General features: G+C 43.2%; 1 protein-coding gene and 1 pseudogene across 2 annotated transcripts; one reads left to right on the forward strand and one right to left on the reverse strand.

Moving 5' to 3' along the window:
- Nucleotides 1-219: 219 nt before the first annotated feature.
- TRIM21 (tripartite motif containing 21) lies at nucleotides 220-8,528 on the forward strand. 2 transcript variants are annotated; one of them, XM_037522838.2, is made up of 7 exons: nucleotides 220-513; nucleotides 1,718-2,164; nucleotides 2,585-2,680; nucleotides 3,721-3,951; nucleotides 4,890-4,912; nucleotides 5,559-5,659; nucleotides 5,911-8,528. In XM_037522838.2, exons 2-7 carry the CDS (start codon nucleotides 1,757-1,759, stop codon nucleotides 6,450-6,452), a joined length of 1,401 nt encoding a protein of 466 aa, XP_037378735.1. In that variant the 5' UTR covers nucleotides 220-513; nucleotides 1,718-1,756; the 3' UTR covers nucleotides 6,453-8,528. The 2 variants fall into 2 exon arrangements, with proteins under 2 accessions (XP_037378735.1, XP_037378734.1); XM_037522837.2 differs by having other exon boundaries at nucleotides 220-506.
- A 5,027-nt stretch (nucleotides 8,529-13,555) lies between these two features.
- LOC119255031 (olfactory receptor 52B4-like) lies at nucleotides 13,556-14,517 on the reverse strand (annotated as a pseudogene).
- Nucleotides 14,518-15,285: the final 768 nt, after the last annotated feature.

A 15,285-nucleotide genomic window follows, 5' to 3' on the forward strand; every position in this document is an offset into this window, starting at 1 on the left:
AGACAAGGTGCGGGAGGGGGGGGGCACAAAGCAAGGGCTAAACGTTGTACACTTTCAGCCACAGCCTCCAGGCCCTGGGGGACTGAGTGGATTGGGGGACATCAGAAGCTTCCCAGTCTACCACCCCTGACGCCCCTTTCTGGCCTCCCACTTCCTTTCCCTAAGTCCTTTTCTCCTCCCACCTCCTCGTCTCCCCGCCCCACCCAGTCTCCTCCCTCTTCCCCTTCCCGCACTGACGGGCTGACTGGAAATCGAAAGTGAAAAGAGCTGCCACCAAGGCCAAGTCCCCAGTACGGCTTGCGTCTGCCTGGCTCCACCAAGGGACCCCAGCCTACCCTGAGGGGCCCCTCTGTCCTGCTCCAGATCTGAAGAGCCACTTCCACCCTGTCAGTGGAGACCTCAGTCCCTTTTCCTTCTCAACTCTCCCGAAGTCCCCCAGCTTCTGCCTGGCCCACCTGCCTGGGAGGGGGCTTGGCTGAAAAGTCACCGGGAAGGAGCTAGCAGAGGTAAGAGGTGAGAGCACCTGAGCAGAGGTAAGAGGAGTGGGGCAGGGAGAACCAGCCGGGAACTGCAAGTAAGCCTGAGGGAGGGGAGGGTGGAGGGTAGGTCTGTATTCCTGAGACTCCATCCCCAGAAGTCCCCTCCAGAAGTGAGAGGATGGTTAGGATGTTAAAAATGAAGATAGGTGACAGGCTTCAATCAGCTGAGTGCGGAGCCCAGGGACTGCTGGATCACACATTCCCTTATGCAGACACCCTGTGTGTACACGTGTGATTATATGCTTCTCAGACTAAGGAGTAAAACATGTTCTTATATAGGCATAGTATATACTGTTGCTAAACACCCCCACACACACCTGCACTGTTTGTTTTTTTTAAAGATTTTTTTATTTATTTATACAAGCACTGGGTACAGTCAGAAGCGCGGGAGGGTGAGAGAATTCACCAGAGCGGGGAGCAGAACAGGCAGACTGACGAAATACACTGCTGAGGGGAGCAGCGGGTGCGGCAGGAGAGGTCTGCGCACCATGTGGACCCTCGCCTGCCTGCGGGCTGGGGATCAAAGCAGCCCAGTGCTGCAGAGGCTGCAGACAGCTTTGCTGCCCAGCGATCAACCACTGCACCACCAGGGGAGGCACTCTTCTACACTGTTTTGACTCCCCAATAGCATAAGATGTTATTAATCTGGAGCCTTATATATTATATACTGTATTTTTACAGTAAGGTAAGCTAGAGAAAGAAAATGCTCTGAAGAAAAACAAAGAAGGGCCTCCCTGGTGGCACAAGGGGTTAAGTCGCAGCACTATGAAGTTTGATCCCTGGCCAGGGAGCTACCCACATGGCGCAGCAGACCTCTCCTGACTCGCCCACTGCTCCCCACAGCAGTGTATTTCAGTCAGTCTGCCTGTTCTGTTCCCCACTGTCTCTGGTGGATCCTCTCACCCACCCACCCTCCCACACCTCTGGCCTGTACCCCAGCTCTTGTATGCATAGATAAATAAATCTTTAAAAAAAAAATCATAAGGAAAGCACATTTACAGTGCTGTGTTGTATTTATCAACACTGTCCATTGACTATTTTGAATCCTCACTCTTGTCATTTAGGTTGATATTCTTGTCCTTTGTTTACAGACACATCAGCTCACGCTCCTTCCTGTTTTCCTTTGAATTGTTTTTCTCACACAGTCCTTCTCATGTTCTCTCCCCTCCCCACCCCAGCCCCAGGCCACCACAAGAGCTCACTGAGCTGCATTCCCCATGGCCTCAGAAACGGCCTTGGTGAAGATGTGGGAGGAGGTCACATGTCCTATCTGCCTGGACCCCATGGAGAAGCCTGTGAGCATCGAATGTGGCCACAGCTTCTGCCAGGAATGCATCTCCGAGGTGGGGAAAGACATGGGTGGCGTCTGCCCTGTGTGCCGGCACAAATTCTTGGTCAGAAACCTCCGGCCCAACCTGCAGCTCGCCAACTTGATGGACAACCTTAGACAGATGGGCCAGAATACCAAGGAGGGCACGCAGGGGGAGAAGTGCGGCGTGCATGGAGAGACGCTTCACCTGTTCTGTAAGGAAGATGGAAAGGCCCTTTGCTGGGTGTGTTCCAAGTCCCGGAAACACCGTAACCACCTCCTGGTCCCGATAGAGGAGGCTGTTCTTGAGTACCAGGTGAGGTCTTCCAAAGGCGCTGGGGCCTCGGTGAACACCCTGTTCCCTAGAGCTGAGGGTGGACGCCACCTGTGGGAACGAGGGGTTGTGGGTAAGTCTCCCACCTTCCATGTCTAAGAGGAGGGACTGCGGGCTCAGCACTACCTGCTCATGCCCCTGGGGCAGGGGATATGCTGTGGGAGACGCTGCAAGGATCATATTTCCTTGTGGCCTCCTGGTTAATCAGGAACATGTAGTGCTCCCATCCCTGGGTGGTTGTTTCATAAGAAACACCCGGCTTTTTCCAGAGTCTTCCTATCTACAAATCCAGACTCGAGCCCTCCCTCCTTCTCTGCACTGACTTTTCTAAGAACCAGTATGATCTCACGCAATCCCAGCCCACTGAGGTGTGGGGCACTAAACTGCTATCTTTCTCTGCAGGAGAAGCTGCAGACAGCATTAGTGAAACTGAGAAAAGAGCAGGAGTTGACTGAGAAGTTGGAAGTGGACATCACAACCGAGAAAGCAGCTTGGAAGGCAAGAGTCATTTCCTGAGGGGAATCTTAGATCAAAGCCTGGGCCAGGCACAGGGTCCCAGACTCAAAATCCCCTCCATACCGAAAGCCTGTGTAAGTGACAGTCGGTACCCCTCACCCTCCAAGAATCCAATGTTTCGTACGACTCCGGATCAGGGGGAGCAAAAAGGGTGTAATTCTAATAAGGTGGAGATGGAGTCTTCGGAGAAGGTGCTGAGACAACCCCCACCCTAAAGCTTCTGCACCTCAAGCCCAGTCTTAGAGGCTGACAGCACCAGTGCCTCTGTATCTGGCATGAGGTATCCCAGGAGAGGTCCCCAACTACAGGCCTGGCAGGAAATGGTAAGGTCTGTGAGGGACACACTTAAGGAACCACCAAAGCCTGAGGTAGAAGAACCAGTCTGACCAGTTGCTGGGCCACTTTCAGATCACTGGTCCAGAGTGTAATGAAGGGTTACAGCTGCTCTGACCAGTGGTCTGGAGGGGACCAGGCAGGGATTAGAGATGGAGCTCATGACACGTAGATCCCAGGTGAGGAAGGTTCGGGACTAGGGAAGGGTGAGCGGCTGTGGTGGCACAGGGGTCTTCCTGCGTCATCAGGTGACCCTCCCATCAGTAGCAGGAGAGGACAAGCAAAGAATATCTCAAAGATGCTTTCCTCAGGATTAGGGAAGCTTTGAGGCCCTGTTTTTATGAAGTTGTTGGGTCTGGGGTCAGGTGTTGACTCTCTCAGTAACTCACTCAGATATGCAGACAAAGGGGTAGATGTGGGTAGTCACTGGGTTTTGAGAGAGGTTGAGGAAAAGTCTGATACTATAGGTTGATGCAGCTACAGGGCACCCCCAACATCCCCATTCCCCTCTTAGTCCCAGAAGTCCCTCCCACCTGCCTCTCCAGCAAAACTATGGGGGGAGTGGGGGCGGTCTTCCCAAATAGAACCAGAATGATGATTCTACAGGGAATAGAAATAGGTATGGACACTTATTCCCAAAGTTTTGGAGGCTTTGATAAAAAGCACCTCTCTTTCCATGGACACCACAGAGGAAAGTAGAGACACACAAATTGAGGATTCATGCAGAGTTTGAGCAGCAGAAAAATTTCCTGACTAAGGAGGAACATCGGCAACTGCAGAAGCTCGAGCAGACTGAGAGGGAACAGCTGAGGATCCTGGGGCAGAAAGAGATTGAGCTGACCCAGCAGAGGGAGGCCCTGCAGGAGCTCATCTCAGAACTGGAGAGGCGGAGTCGAGGCTCAGCGCTGGAACTGCTGCAGGTGAGTCTGGGGAGAGTCTTCCCCTGAAGTTCAAGGATTGACTTAAAAGAGCCAGAGCTGGAAACAAGAAGTGACCTTAACCTATCTCAGAATATGCTCATGCCATCTTGTCCCGACCCACAAGGGTCCTGAGTAAAGGTGCTGCTTTTGTCCTGTTTTAAAAAAAAAAAAAAGAGCCAGCCCATTCTGGAGCTACCATTAAGACATTTGGAAACTGAGGCCCAAATTCCAGTTTGTTTTAGAAAATAAATAATAAACACAAAGAAATTACATAAGCCACTCAGGGAACCAGAGAGGTTTATAATAAAGGCATGGAAAGTACAGATTTAGGAGGAAATATTCCATTCAGCAATTAAATGAGCTTGGTAAATTTTGCTTCTGCCCAACATTCAGCCAAGCTTTCTAGTATACTTTGACTATGCCCAGGAGCCTGCCAATTCCCAGGCCAGGTCCTGCAACAGAATGTCCTCAGATGGTTTGATTTTACATGAGGAAAAATATGAACCACCTCATAGGACATAGTTTTAACTAACCAGCACTGCCTCCCATGTAACTCAAGTCCATGAATGAAGAAGAGAAATTACTATGCATCCTGATTTGGTTTTTTTTTTTCCTCTGTGATGGTCTCTGGAAAGGGGCAAATAGCCCATGCTGACTGAGGCACTCTCCCCAAATATCTGGGCCCCATATTTTTTTTTGTCAGAGTCCTTCCACTGGTTTTCTTTTCCCTGGTTATAGGCCACCCACACTAGATTTCTGGTTATCACACAAGTAGCCATATATTCCTTCTGGTCCAACCTTGCCAGAAACATCTTTCAGGCTCTGGCCCAGAGGAATAGGGGAGAACTTGTAGTGATAGGCATCACCCACAAGACCAAAGTCTTTAATAAAAACCAGTGACTCCATAACTTACTCTCCCTCTTTTTTTTTTTCCTTAGGAGGTGAAAAATGTTCTAGAAAGGTAAGGAGAGCTTTTCTTTATTAAAGGGGGTGGCAGGAAGCATACACACCTGTGAAAAAGGTAATTGAGTTAGAAAAACATGACATTTCCCACATCTTCCTGCCAATCCTCAAAGACCTGCTCCTCCATAACATATTCCTTTCTCAGAAGGACAATTAATGGCCATCTCACCTCGATTGGTGAATTGTCCAAAGTAAATGGATAACATCTTCACAAAGTGAAGCCCTAACAGGAAAATTCTGGGATGTTCTGAGTATACACCTGCTGGAACATCTTTAAAATTAATCTAACCAGTTATTATATAAACTTACCAGAAAGAGCCGTGAGTAAAACCTGCCACCTGATTGAAACTCCTTGGTTTCCTCACACAAGTGATTCAACCTATATAGTCTGCTTGCGAAGTGAAACAAGCCTGTGGTAACCTCAGTCATAGAGAGGAGACAGATTACCCATATGCTTCAGAGTCCATGTGACCAGTACGCAGATAAGAACTAAATACTCCCAGTACTCAAGAAACCTAACCTAGGAGGTAATTGTAAATGTCCATTGAATTAAAGAGTCATCACCCACAGGGAGGTTATAGTATTAGGGTACAGGAGGCTGGGGTAGAAGTTGGAGATAGGGTCTCTAATTCTATTTGCCCTAGGAGTGAGTCCTGGAGCCTGAAGGAGCTGGACATTGCCTCCCCAGACCTGAGGAACGTGTGCCATGTGCCAGGGCGGAAGGACATGCTGAGGACGTGTGGAGGTGAGGCTAGTGCCAAGAGTGTGGGACAAGCCTGTTGGGACCATCAGGGGATGAAGAGGGGCAGTGTATTCCAGGTCAGGGAAAGATGAGTTTGGCAAATTTAAGTTCAGGACAAGGGCTGGAGCTGACCGAGTGTCCTTTCCTCACCCTGAGAGGTTCAGGGTCACGCTTTCATTCTCCTCCCCTATCGCAGGCACAGAAGTACTGATTCCCCACACTGCCCCTTCCTGACTGTGGTTCTCTCTCTGCAGTGCACATCACCCTGGATTCACACACGGCCCACTCATTACTCATTATTTCGAAGGATCAGAGACAAGTGAGGCTTGGGGAGACCCCACAAGCAGTGCCTGAGAATGAGAAGAGATTTGATAGTTATCCCATAGTTCTGGGTGTCCAATGCTTTGATTCTGGAAAACTTTACTGGGAGGTGGATGTGACAGAAAAGGATGCCTGGGACCTGGGGGTTTGTAGAGACTCCGTGAAGAGGAAGGGAAATTTTTCACTGAGTCCCGAGAATGGCTTCTGGACAATTTGGTTATGGAACGAGCATTATGAGGCTGGTACCTCCCCCTCAACTTCCCTCCACCTTCAAGTACCTCCATGCCAGGTTGGGATCTTCCTGGACTGTGAGACCAGCACAGTCTCCTTCTACAACATTACTGACCACGGCTCCCTCATCTATAGTTTCCATGAATGTGACTTTGCTGGACCTGTGCGGCCCTTCTTCAATACTGGTTTCAATGATAAAGGAAGAAATGCAGCACCTCTGACCCTCTGTCCACTGAGGGTGTGATGGTCGTGGTCCACTGCCTGCTGTGGCCCTTTCTACACACTGATACCCTCTCTGTTGGCACCCTTCATTGCTACAGCATTCTTCCATGAGATAAACTTTTAGATGGGTTTGGAGCTAATATATCAAGCAAAACATGTTTCTGCCTTCTTTATATGACTCAAGTTTTGGGTGGTTTTTTGTTTTGTTTTGGTCCTTTCCATCTCCTGTACTTTGGCATGGTTTGCAAAAGGTCTTCCTAGATACAGAGGGCTTCAAATCAATCCTTGTCTTGTTCTTGTACACATTTAGGATCGTCCTTCTAACATGTACACATCTGATCATAAGTGATATGATCAGTCGTGATCAGGTGGCTGTTAGAGTATAGTTGGAGGCTCTGGGAACTGCCTAAAGAGTTCTGATTTAACAATGAGGGCACTCCTTATTTAGGAAGACAGAGGCCTCCTCGGGCTGGCCTAGCTCTCTGGTCCACAACTCTGACCCTCACAGTCCTGAGATGCCTGGTGTTGGTGTGTTCAATAGCTTGACCAGTAACAATGTTCAAGTACCTGAAACTCTGACCAAGAAAGGTCCAGGCTTAATGCCCATCCCTAATTTCAGTGTTCTTTTCAGCAAATGGCAAATTCCTGCTCCCCTGGGCACACAATTCTGATATCATTCCTTCTGAAATTTCTTTCTTATGGAAATACTGACTTTTGCTGATTAAATGTTGCCTCCATTAAAAAAATAGAGGAAGGGGGTGTGAATGCAGTATTGGTAACCAACAGCCTGGAATTGAAAACTGAAAGGGCCTATGTTCAGAGAAGCAGTAAGCTCTGGAGATCAGAAAAACTCCTTTCAAAGGATGCAAACAGGATTACTTGCGTTGGGACCCAGAGGAGAGGTAGCAGTTGAAGTTTACGGACTGTGAATGAGTTTCATTTCTTGAGCCTGAGGAATTGCTAAGAAGGCAGGAGCCAGCTGGAACTCACTCTGGGAAAAACACACTGGCAAGTGCCATTTATTATATATATATATCTCCCTGGCATGATATGACCAGCAGAAGTGGAAGCTAAAGTTAGCTAGCACACATAGCCAAAATTAAGCCACAGGAAGGCTCGTGCATATACCTGATGGCAGCTTTGCTGAGCCACCCAGCCCTGTGCATTCACACTACAACAATATTCCTTAAGCTGAGGCAAGAAAGCAACATCCTAGGCTCATTAAAACATAATGTATGCCTGCCTCATTTGCTACAGCATTGATCAACAGCATTGATCACCAAGCACAGACAGAGGAACCTGTATTTCTGGGCACCACTAGACAGTAACAATGGAAGAGACTGTTCTTGACAGCTACCCCAGGGCACTGAAGAGGCTCATGGAACCAATACAGAGAAATAAACACTAGGAAAGCAAAATGGGAAAACAGGAATACTTTTCAAACAAGAGAATAAGACACACAAGCATAAATCTTAGGCCCTAAAAAACATACCAGAGGGGAAGAGGAAGGAGGATGGGAGCAATGGATAAAGGGGGTCAATTTGATTTGATATGAAAGCAATAGAACATCAGTGGTGAATATAGTAAGGTATATACACCCAGAGGTGTGAAGCTGTACTCCCAAATTTAGAGTTTTGTAAACAAATGGTAAATCAATAAAGTGTGATTAAAAATAAAAGCCATGGAGAAAAACTTCAATGAACTGGATATAAGTAGTTGATCTAATAGATTTCAAAGTAATGGCCATAAAGATGATCACTGATCTCAGAAGAATGGGTGAACAAAATAAGACCTCCAAAGATGACAAAGACTAGAGAAGAAATTTCCTAACAATTTATAAGTTGAAGAATACAAAAACAACTAAAAATACATTGCAGGGCTTATACCCAAACTCGAGAAACAGAAATAGACGTGCAAATTAGAAGATAAAGTAATGGAACTCACACAGAACAGCTAATAGAAACATGAATTTTAAAAAACTTTCTTTTAGAAAAATACCGGATGGTCTCACTCATAGCAGGAATTTAGAAAACCTAAATAAGGGACCAGGAAAAAAACTAATACAACGTAAAAAGCAAAATCAACAAGCAACTCTAAACCAGAGACACACAATGGGGGTGGGGGAGGGAAGGGGAGAAGAAGGACTAGGGTCAAAATAAGGGGGGGTGCAATTATATGGGGAATATAACCAAAATGATAATGCATACATTGTGCAAAATTGAAAAATGATATAATTATATAAAATAAAATATTAATAAAATTTTAAAAAGGGAAAAAACTTTCTTTTAACGGAAACATGAAAAACATCGAGCAAAATAACATTAAAATTATAGAAGTACCAGAAATGGAAAAGAGGAAGAGGTAGAAAAGCTGTTTGAAGAAATAGTGACTGACAACTTCCCTAACCCCGAGAAACACACAGATAGAGTCTATTAAAAGCAGCCAGGGGCCTCCCCTGGTGGCACAGAGGTTGAGCACTGGGCTGCGAAGCTGCCCACAGCCTCTGCAGCGACGGTTCGATCCCGGCCGCCGGGCGAGGATCCCACACGGCACACAGACCTCTCCTGCCGCCTGCTGCTCCCCTCAGCAGTGTACTTTGGTCCTTCTGCCTGCTCTGCTCCCCGCTCTGGCTCTGGTGAATTCTCTCACCCTCCCACGCTTCTGACTGTACCCAGTGCTTGTATGTATGTATGTATACATAAATAAATCTTTAAAAAATAAAAGCAGCCAGATAAAAACAAATTATAAGCTACAATAAACCTCCCATAAGGCAGTCAGCAGTTCTTTCAGCAGAAACTCTGCAGGCCGAAGGTACTGGCATGGGGGCCTCCCTGGTGGCGCAAGGGGTTAAGACAACCTATGAAGCTGTGCGCAGCCACTGCAACATGAGTTCGATTCCCCGGCCGGCCAGGGAGGTGACCCACATGGCACAGCAGACCTCTCCTGACTCGTCCACTGCTCCCCTCAGCAGTGTATTTCAGTAAGTCTGCCTGTTCTGCTCCCCACTCTGTCTCTGGTGAATCCTCTCACCCCCTGCATCTCTCGCCTGTACTCCAGTTCTTATATGCATAAATAAATAAATCTTTAAAAAAAAAAAAAAGGTACTGGCATATCTTCAAAGTATTGAAAGGTAAAAACTTCCAGGTAAGAATACATTACCTGGCAAGTTATCAATCAGAACTGAAGTGAAAATAAAGAATTTTACAGACAAAAACTAAAAGATTTCATCCTCAATAACTCACAAGATTTATTAAAAGGACTTCTATAATTTTTTTAATGGCACTTATTAACATAGGAAAAGGGAAATCTCATTGACAAAAGTAAATATAGTGAAGATAGTGGATTAAGCATATATCAATATAAAGATAATGAAGGATAAAAGACAAAAGAGCACTATTAAAACCACTACTTATTTTAGAAAATTGATCAAGTAACATGTTTCATGTGGCTTATCTAAGCCCTTCTGCACATCTAAACTTGGAGTTAATCGAGTGGGGGAACATCTGGGTTATGCCCTTTTTTTAAATGGTTTTCTTTAGGGATTCTTAGCATGTTGTGGTTGAAGTGTGGAGCTGTAACTCTATGTGGACTATGGGTAGTCAAAAAAATGCCCTTAAAATTTGCACTGTTATAAAATGGGTGTACTATCCAGGTACTCATGCACTATTTTTGGTACTGCTGGTTCTATACCAGAAACATTTTCTTTTATTGTTACTTGTTTTTCAAACCTCATTTTAGCCACTGAAAGAAAATCTGCTTATGGGACAATTTGCCTCAAAGCCATTCCAAGTTGCATATTTGTTTTCCAATTAAAAAAAAATACAATGAGGGCCTCCCCGGTGGCAAAGCGGGTTGAGCACTGCTCTGTGAAGCTGTCCACAGCCTCTGCAGCGTGGGTTCGATTCCCAGCTGGCCAGGGAGAGTCCTGCATGGCACGGCAGACCTCTCCTGTCTCACCCGCTGCTCCCCTCAGCAGTGTCTTCAGTCCGTTTGCCTGTTCTGCTCCCAGCTATCTCCGGTGAATTCTCTCACCCTCCTGCGCATCTGACCTGTACCCCCATTCTTGTATAAATAAATCATATAAAGGACAGAAACACTAAAATTTAACAACTATGTCTTAATTTTCTGATATTGGTCATAGAAGTTTTTTTTATTTTGTCTAGCTTTGAAAAAATAGATGTAAAATGTGTAATTTAAAAATCTAGGAGGACCTCCCCTGGTGGCGCAGCAGTTGAGCACTGGGCTGCGAGGCTGCACGCAGCCTCTGCAGCGCAGGTTCATTCCCCGGCCGCCAGCGAGGGTCCCACCAAAAAAAAAAAAAATCTAGGAGAAAACCTCAGAAAAATGTTAAACTGAAGAAAATAGCTTAATATTAAAACAATAAAACCCACATAGAAAAAAATATTTTATGTATTTCTTTAGGTAAAACAACCAAAAATTACAGAAATATGGCCTAAGAATATATTTTCAATAAATAATATTGGGGAAGTTATATATTCATGCTGAAAAACGGAAATAGAAACAATTTTTAGTCGATTTAAAGATTAAATAAGTAAGGTATGAGGAGTTTTGCACAGTTTCAATAAATGGTTGTTATTAATCACAAAGAAAAACAATATCCAATAAGTACCAAAAAATGTACGTGTCTGTTAACTAAATAAATTCAAATAAAGGACAATGAAAAATTATTTTGCTTTACATATGGCAACTTTTTAAATGGAACTATTTGATAAATGCTAGTATTGATTCAATAAATTTTGGCACTAGTGTATTTCTAACAAGAATAAGGCTTATAATTTATCTAGATACAATTTTCCAATGTGCCAGAGGAATCTAAAATCTTTAAACCCTCACCTAGTAATTATGCTTAGTTAAAATCATGCAAAATTTAATGCACAAAAAAGCCCAATCTTGTGCACGAAAGTATCCCTAGAATGACTATTATGTTTTTCTCAACATTATTGATATAAGTACTAAAAGATAAAAGGTTGAACACTGCCTTATCTAAGTGTAAATTAGAATTTTTAAAAGCATGCTTTTTAAATAAAGAGATAAAATAGCCTTTAAAGTTATTATAGATGTTTTTTAATGTATTATAATGGCTAAAATACAGTTCTGTGTGATAATGTTGGATTACAGAATCATGTCTAAGTTTAAATATGCATGTACAGTTATAGTTGTTAGAGTTGTAATTATACATAAATTCTGGAAGTATAACACCAAAATAACATTAAATTTCTAAGTAGTGGTATTATGTGCAAATTTAATTTTAATTTTATTTCCATAGTTTCTCTATGGAATATTTATATAAAATGAAGCAAATGTTTTCAAAAGAAGTATCAACAATATATAGTATTAACACAGAGAAAGTAGTAGCTCATCTTGAGAGAAGGTATTTATAATGACCTCTCTGTGTTGGTGTCCCCATGCTGAGCCTTGAAAGATGATGAAAATACATTAAAAAGTCAAAGAAAGAAGAGGTCATGCCATGCAAATCGATCACTTTTTTAAAATGCACCAAGACACTTTAGAACATATAGAAATACACCATTCCTTGACACTGAAGCACAATTACCTGAAAGTGATATGGAAATTGTTGCTGGAAAGGAAGTCTGAATTTATTCTGTACCATGTTGAGTGGAGTGATCCTTAAGAAACAATTTCAAAAAAGTCAAAAGTTAATAGCATAGTGAACTAAACAGTCACTTGTCCAAGGAAGAAACAATTGGCCAACAGGCACATGAAAAAATGTTCATTATCACTTGTTGTTAGGGAAATGCAATTCAAACACAAGTACACTGGTGAAGGTAATTCTATGGGGACTACACCTGAGAGGTGGGGGCAAAAAATGAACAATGTAAAAAAATTAAAAATAAAATAAAATGAACAATGATGAAAAAAAATTAAAAGAACAAAAAATATATATATTAAAAAACACCACGATGAGCTACCACCTTACTCCTTGAAAATGACCCATATCAAAGAGACCAGAAACAACTGCTGGTAAAGATGTAGAGAAAAAGGAACCCTATTACACTGTTGGTGGGAAAGATACCACCTTAGTGGAAAACAGTATGGAGGGGCCTCAAAAACTTAAATATGGATCTGCCTATTACCCAGCAAATCCACTCCTAGATTATCTTACCCAAAGAACACAAAACACTAATGCAAAGGGAAACCTGTAAACTCATGTTCATAGCAGCACTATTTGTAATAAGATATGGAAACAACTTAAATGTTCAAAAACAGAGGAGTAGATCAAGAAGATTTATTTATACACAATAAAATACTGCTCAGCTATCAAAAAAGACAAATGCAACATGGATGGAGTGGGAAGGGATTATGATAAATGAAAAGTCAAAAGGAGATAGACAAAACTGGATGATGTCACTTATAAGTGGAATATAGAGAAATCACACAAAGGGTTAGATAAAACCAAACTTTAAAACTAACCCCTGAAAGCTGATTATAGGACTGAGTCCATAGGGGGCAATGGGAAGGGTGATAACAAAGTGGGGAGAGAGCACAATGGACCATGATGATGGACTACAGGTGCTTTGGTGGTGGGCGCACCACAGTAATAACAGAAACAGGGGGTGGGGAGCAAGGTGGGGCAGGGGTGGCAGCCTCTACTCCCAAAGTATAAACAACTTAAACCAGCATTTCCTCAAAAAAGAAAAAAAATTTTAAAGTATAGTTCTCTTGACATCCTCTTAATACCTATCATACTTAGAGAAAGCAGATGAAGGAACGCAGGTTTTACATGGGCTGCCGGGGATGTGGTGATATGTCTCAGAGCTATAACCCAAGACAGAAAACTTAGGATTTATCAAAACAAGATCCTGAATATAACATTGACTATTCCCAGAGTTGAGTTGAATTTTACAGAGTAAGACATGACTACTAAAGACTAACCTGTTCCTTCCCCAACTCAGGATCTGTAATTATCTCAGTTAACCTACAGATACTGTGTTCAGACAGATTAGAGAGACAAGTCTCAGTTTCAGGGAAGTTGTTCCAGAGACCCATAACACAATGAGACCTATTTCCTAGTGACTCAACTCTAGCTCCCTTGTTCACTGCTGCCAAAGCATAGCTCATGGAAGAACCAAATTTTTTGAGAAATCACTTTATTTCATTCCCAGATCGTTTATGCTTTGGAAACAATACATAAACCACTTGGTCTTGTATCTGTTTTGTCCTGATCCCATAAATGATGGGATTCAGCATAGGAGGAGTGAGCATGCTAACACTGGCCAGCAGGATATGGACATGTATTGGGATAGGGCGTCCAAAGCGGTAAGTGAGGACTGAGAAAATCCCTGGCCCGTAAAAGAGGATGATGACACACACATGGGGGCCACACATGTTGAGAGCTTTGTGGCGAGCCTCTTGAGAAGGGATGTTGAAGACAGCACGGAGAATCATGAAATAGGAAATAAAAATGAATATAACATCTAGGATCACTGTTGACATTAAAACGAAAAATCCATACCAGATATTTACTCGGATGTCATCACAGGCATATTTGGCCAAGCCAAATGTGTTCACAGAATGTATGCAGGAGGATATTATTTCTGCAAAAAGTCAGCCTCTTCAGAAGAAATACCAGGGAAAAAATTGTACAATGTGCTCTGAAGAAAACAGCCACACTAATTGTCCCTATCAGAGAGCGTGTGAGTATCGTGGTGTACCTTAATGGGTAACATATGGCAATGTAGCGGTCAAATGCCATCACAAGCAAGACACCAGGCTCAGAAATGAAGAAAGAATGCTGGATGTAGGCTGAGTAATGCAGCTATTCAGAGAGATTTCTCTCTTATTGTACCAGAAAATGGCCAATGCCTTGGGTTCTGTGGTTGTGGCAAAGACAATGTCAATTCCAGCCAAGATACAGAGGAAAAAATACATAGGTTCATGGAGTGTGCTCTTCATCAGGATAATGAAGATAAGAAAACCATTTCCAAGTAGAGCAAAAAGGGGATGAAAAAGGGGATAGAAATCCACATGTGTAGGTCTTCTCGACCTGGAATGCCCAGCTGATAGGAGACCATATGGTTAACCCCACTGTGGTTGAAGCTAGCCATTCCTGAATCAATGTAAATTTCAACTTTACCTAACAGAGACAAAGAGAAATACAGGTTATATATTAATATTTTCCTTTAGTTTTCTGATTAAACATATCAAGTTAAATACTTGCCTTTACCACCGTCTTCTCTTAATACTGGGCTAAAATGTCAATAAAATAACAAAAAAAAATCATAAACACAAAAAACAGTAGAGACGATAAGAATTAGCAACATCTGAAAACAAATGGATGCTACTGGCTAAGCAAGTGAGATATCAAGATAACTTTCTGCAGAAGTTTCAAGAATTAAAGGCATAAGGTATTTCTCTAAGTAAAGATCAACAGATTTTTTTTTTAAGGATTATTGGTTGAAAATCTGTATAAAGAACTTAGAATCACGGATCCTCATTCTCAACCTGTCTGACTAGGCCGCACTTTTCATACTCTAGGGTGGCCACTCATTCCCTGGTGAGGTTAAGCCTGAAAATCCTGGAGTCTCTTACTGGGGTAAGTACACTTGGCTGAAGCAGAGAATTAAATGAAAGCTTTCTTCCATATACTGACCCAAAATGAAACACCAGCACACTTCTCCATAACTGCAGATTCTAGATGTAGGGAGAATTTGTGTAAGGAGAGACTTCCTGTGAAATTTCTCCAGTCGAGCATTTTACAACAAAATAAAAATTTATAAGAGTAGATAAGTTGTTTAAGCTCTTCAAAGACCTCAAAAGATTTATCACCCACTAACACTTCCAGAGGAAGCTACAGGAAGATAAGCAACACCAAA

The sequence above is a fragment of the Talpa occidentalis genome, unplaced genomic scaffold (assembly GCF_014898055.3).
Source record: "Talpa occidentalis isolate TD23 unplaced genomic scaffold, MPIMG_talOcc4v2.1 talOcc4.3, whole genome shotgun sequence".
NCBI classification, from domain to species: Eukaryota; Metazoa; Chordata; class Mammalia; order Eulipotyphla; family Talpidae; genus Talpa; species Talpa occidentalis.

Excerpts from the sequence above, each read along its gene's own strand:
- TRIM21 (XM_037522838.2), top strand. The coding sequence starts at position 1,757 with ATGGCCTCAGAAACGGCCTTGGTGAAGATGTGGGAGGAGGTCACATGT. Across the intron at positions 2,165-2,584 it reads AGGCTGTTCTTGAGTACCAG|GAGAAGCTGCAGACAGCATT; the intron begins GTGAGGTCTTCC and ends CTTTCTCTGCAG. Across the intron at positions 3,952-4,889 it reads CAGCGCTGGAACTGCTGCAG|GAGGTGAAAAATGTTCTAGA; the intron begins GTGAGTCTGGGG and ends TTTTTTCCTTAG.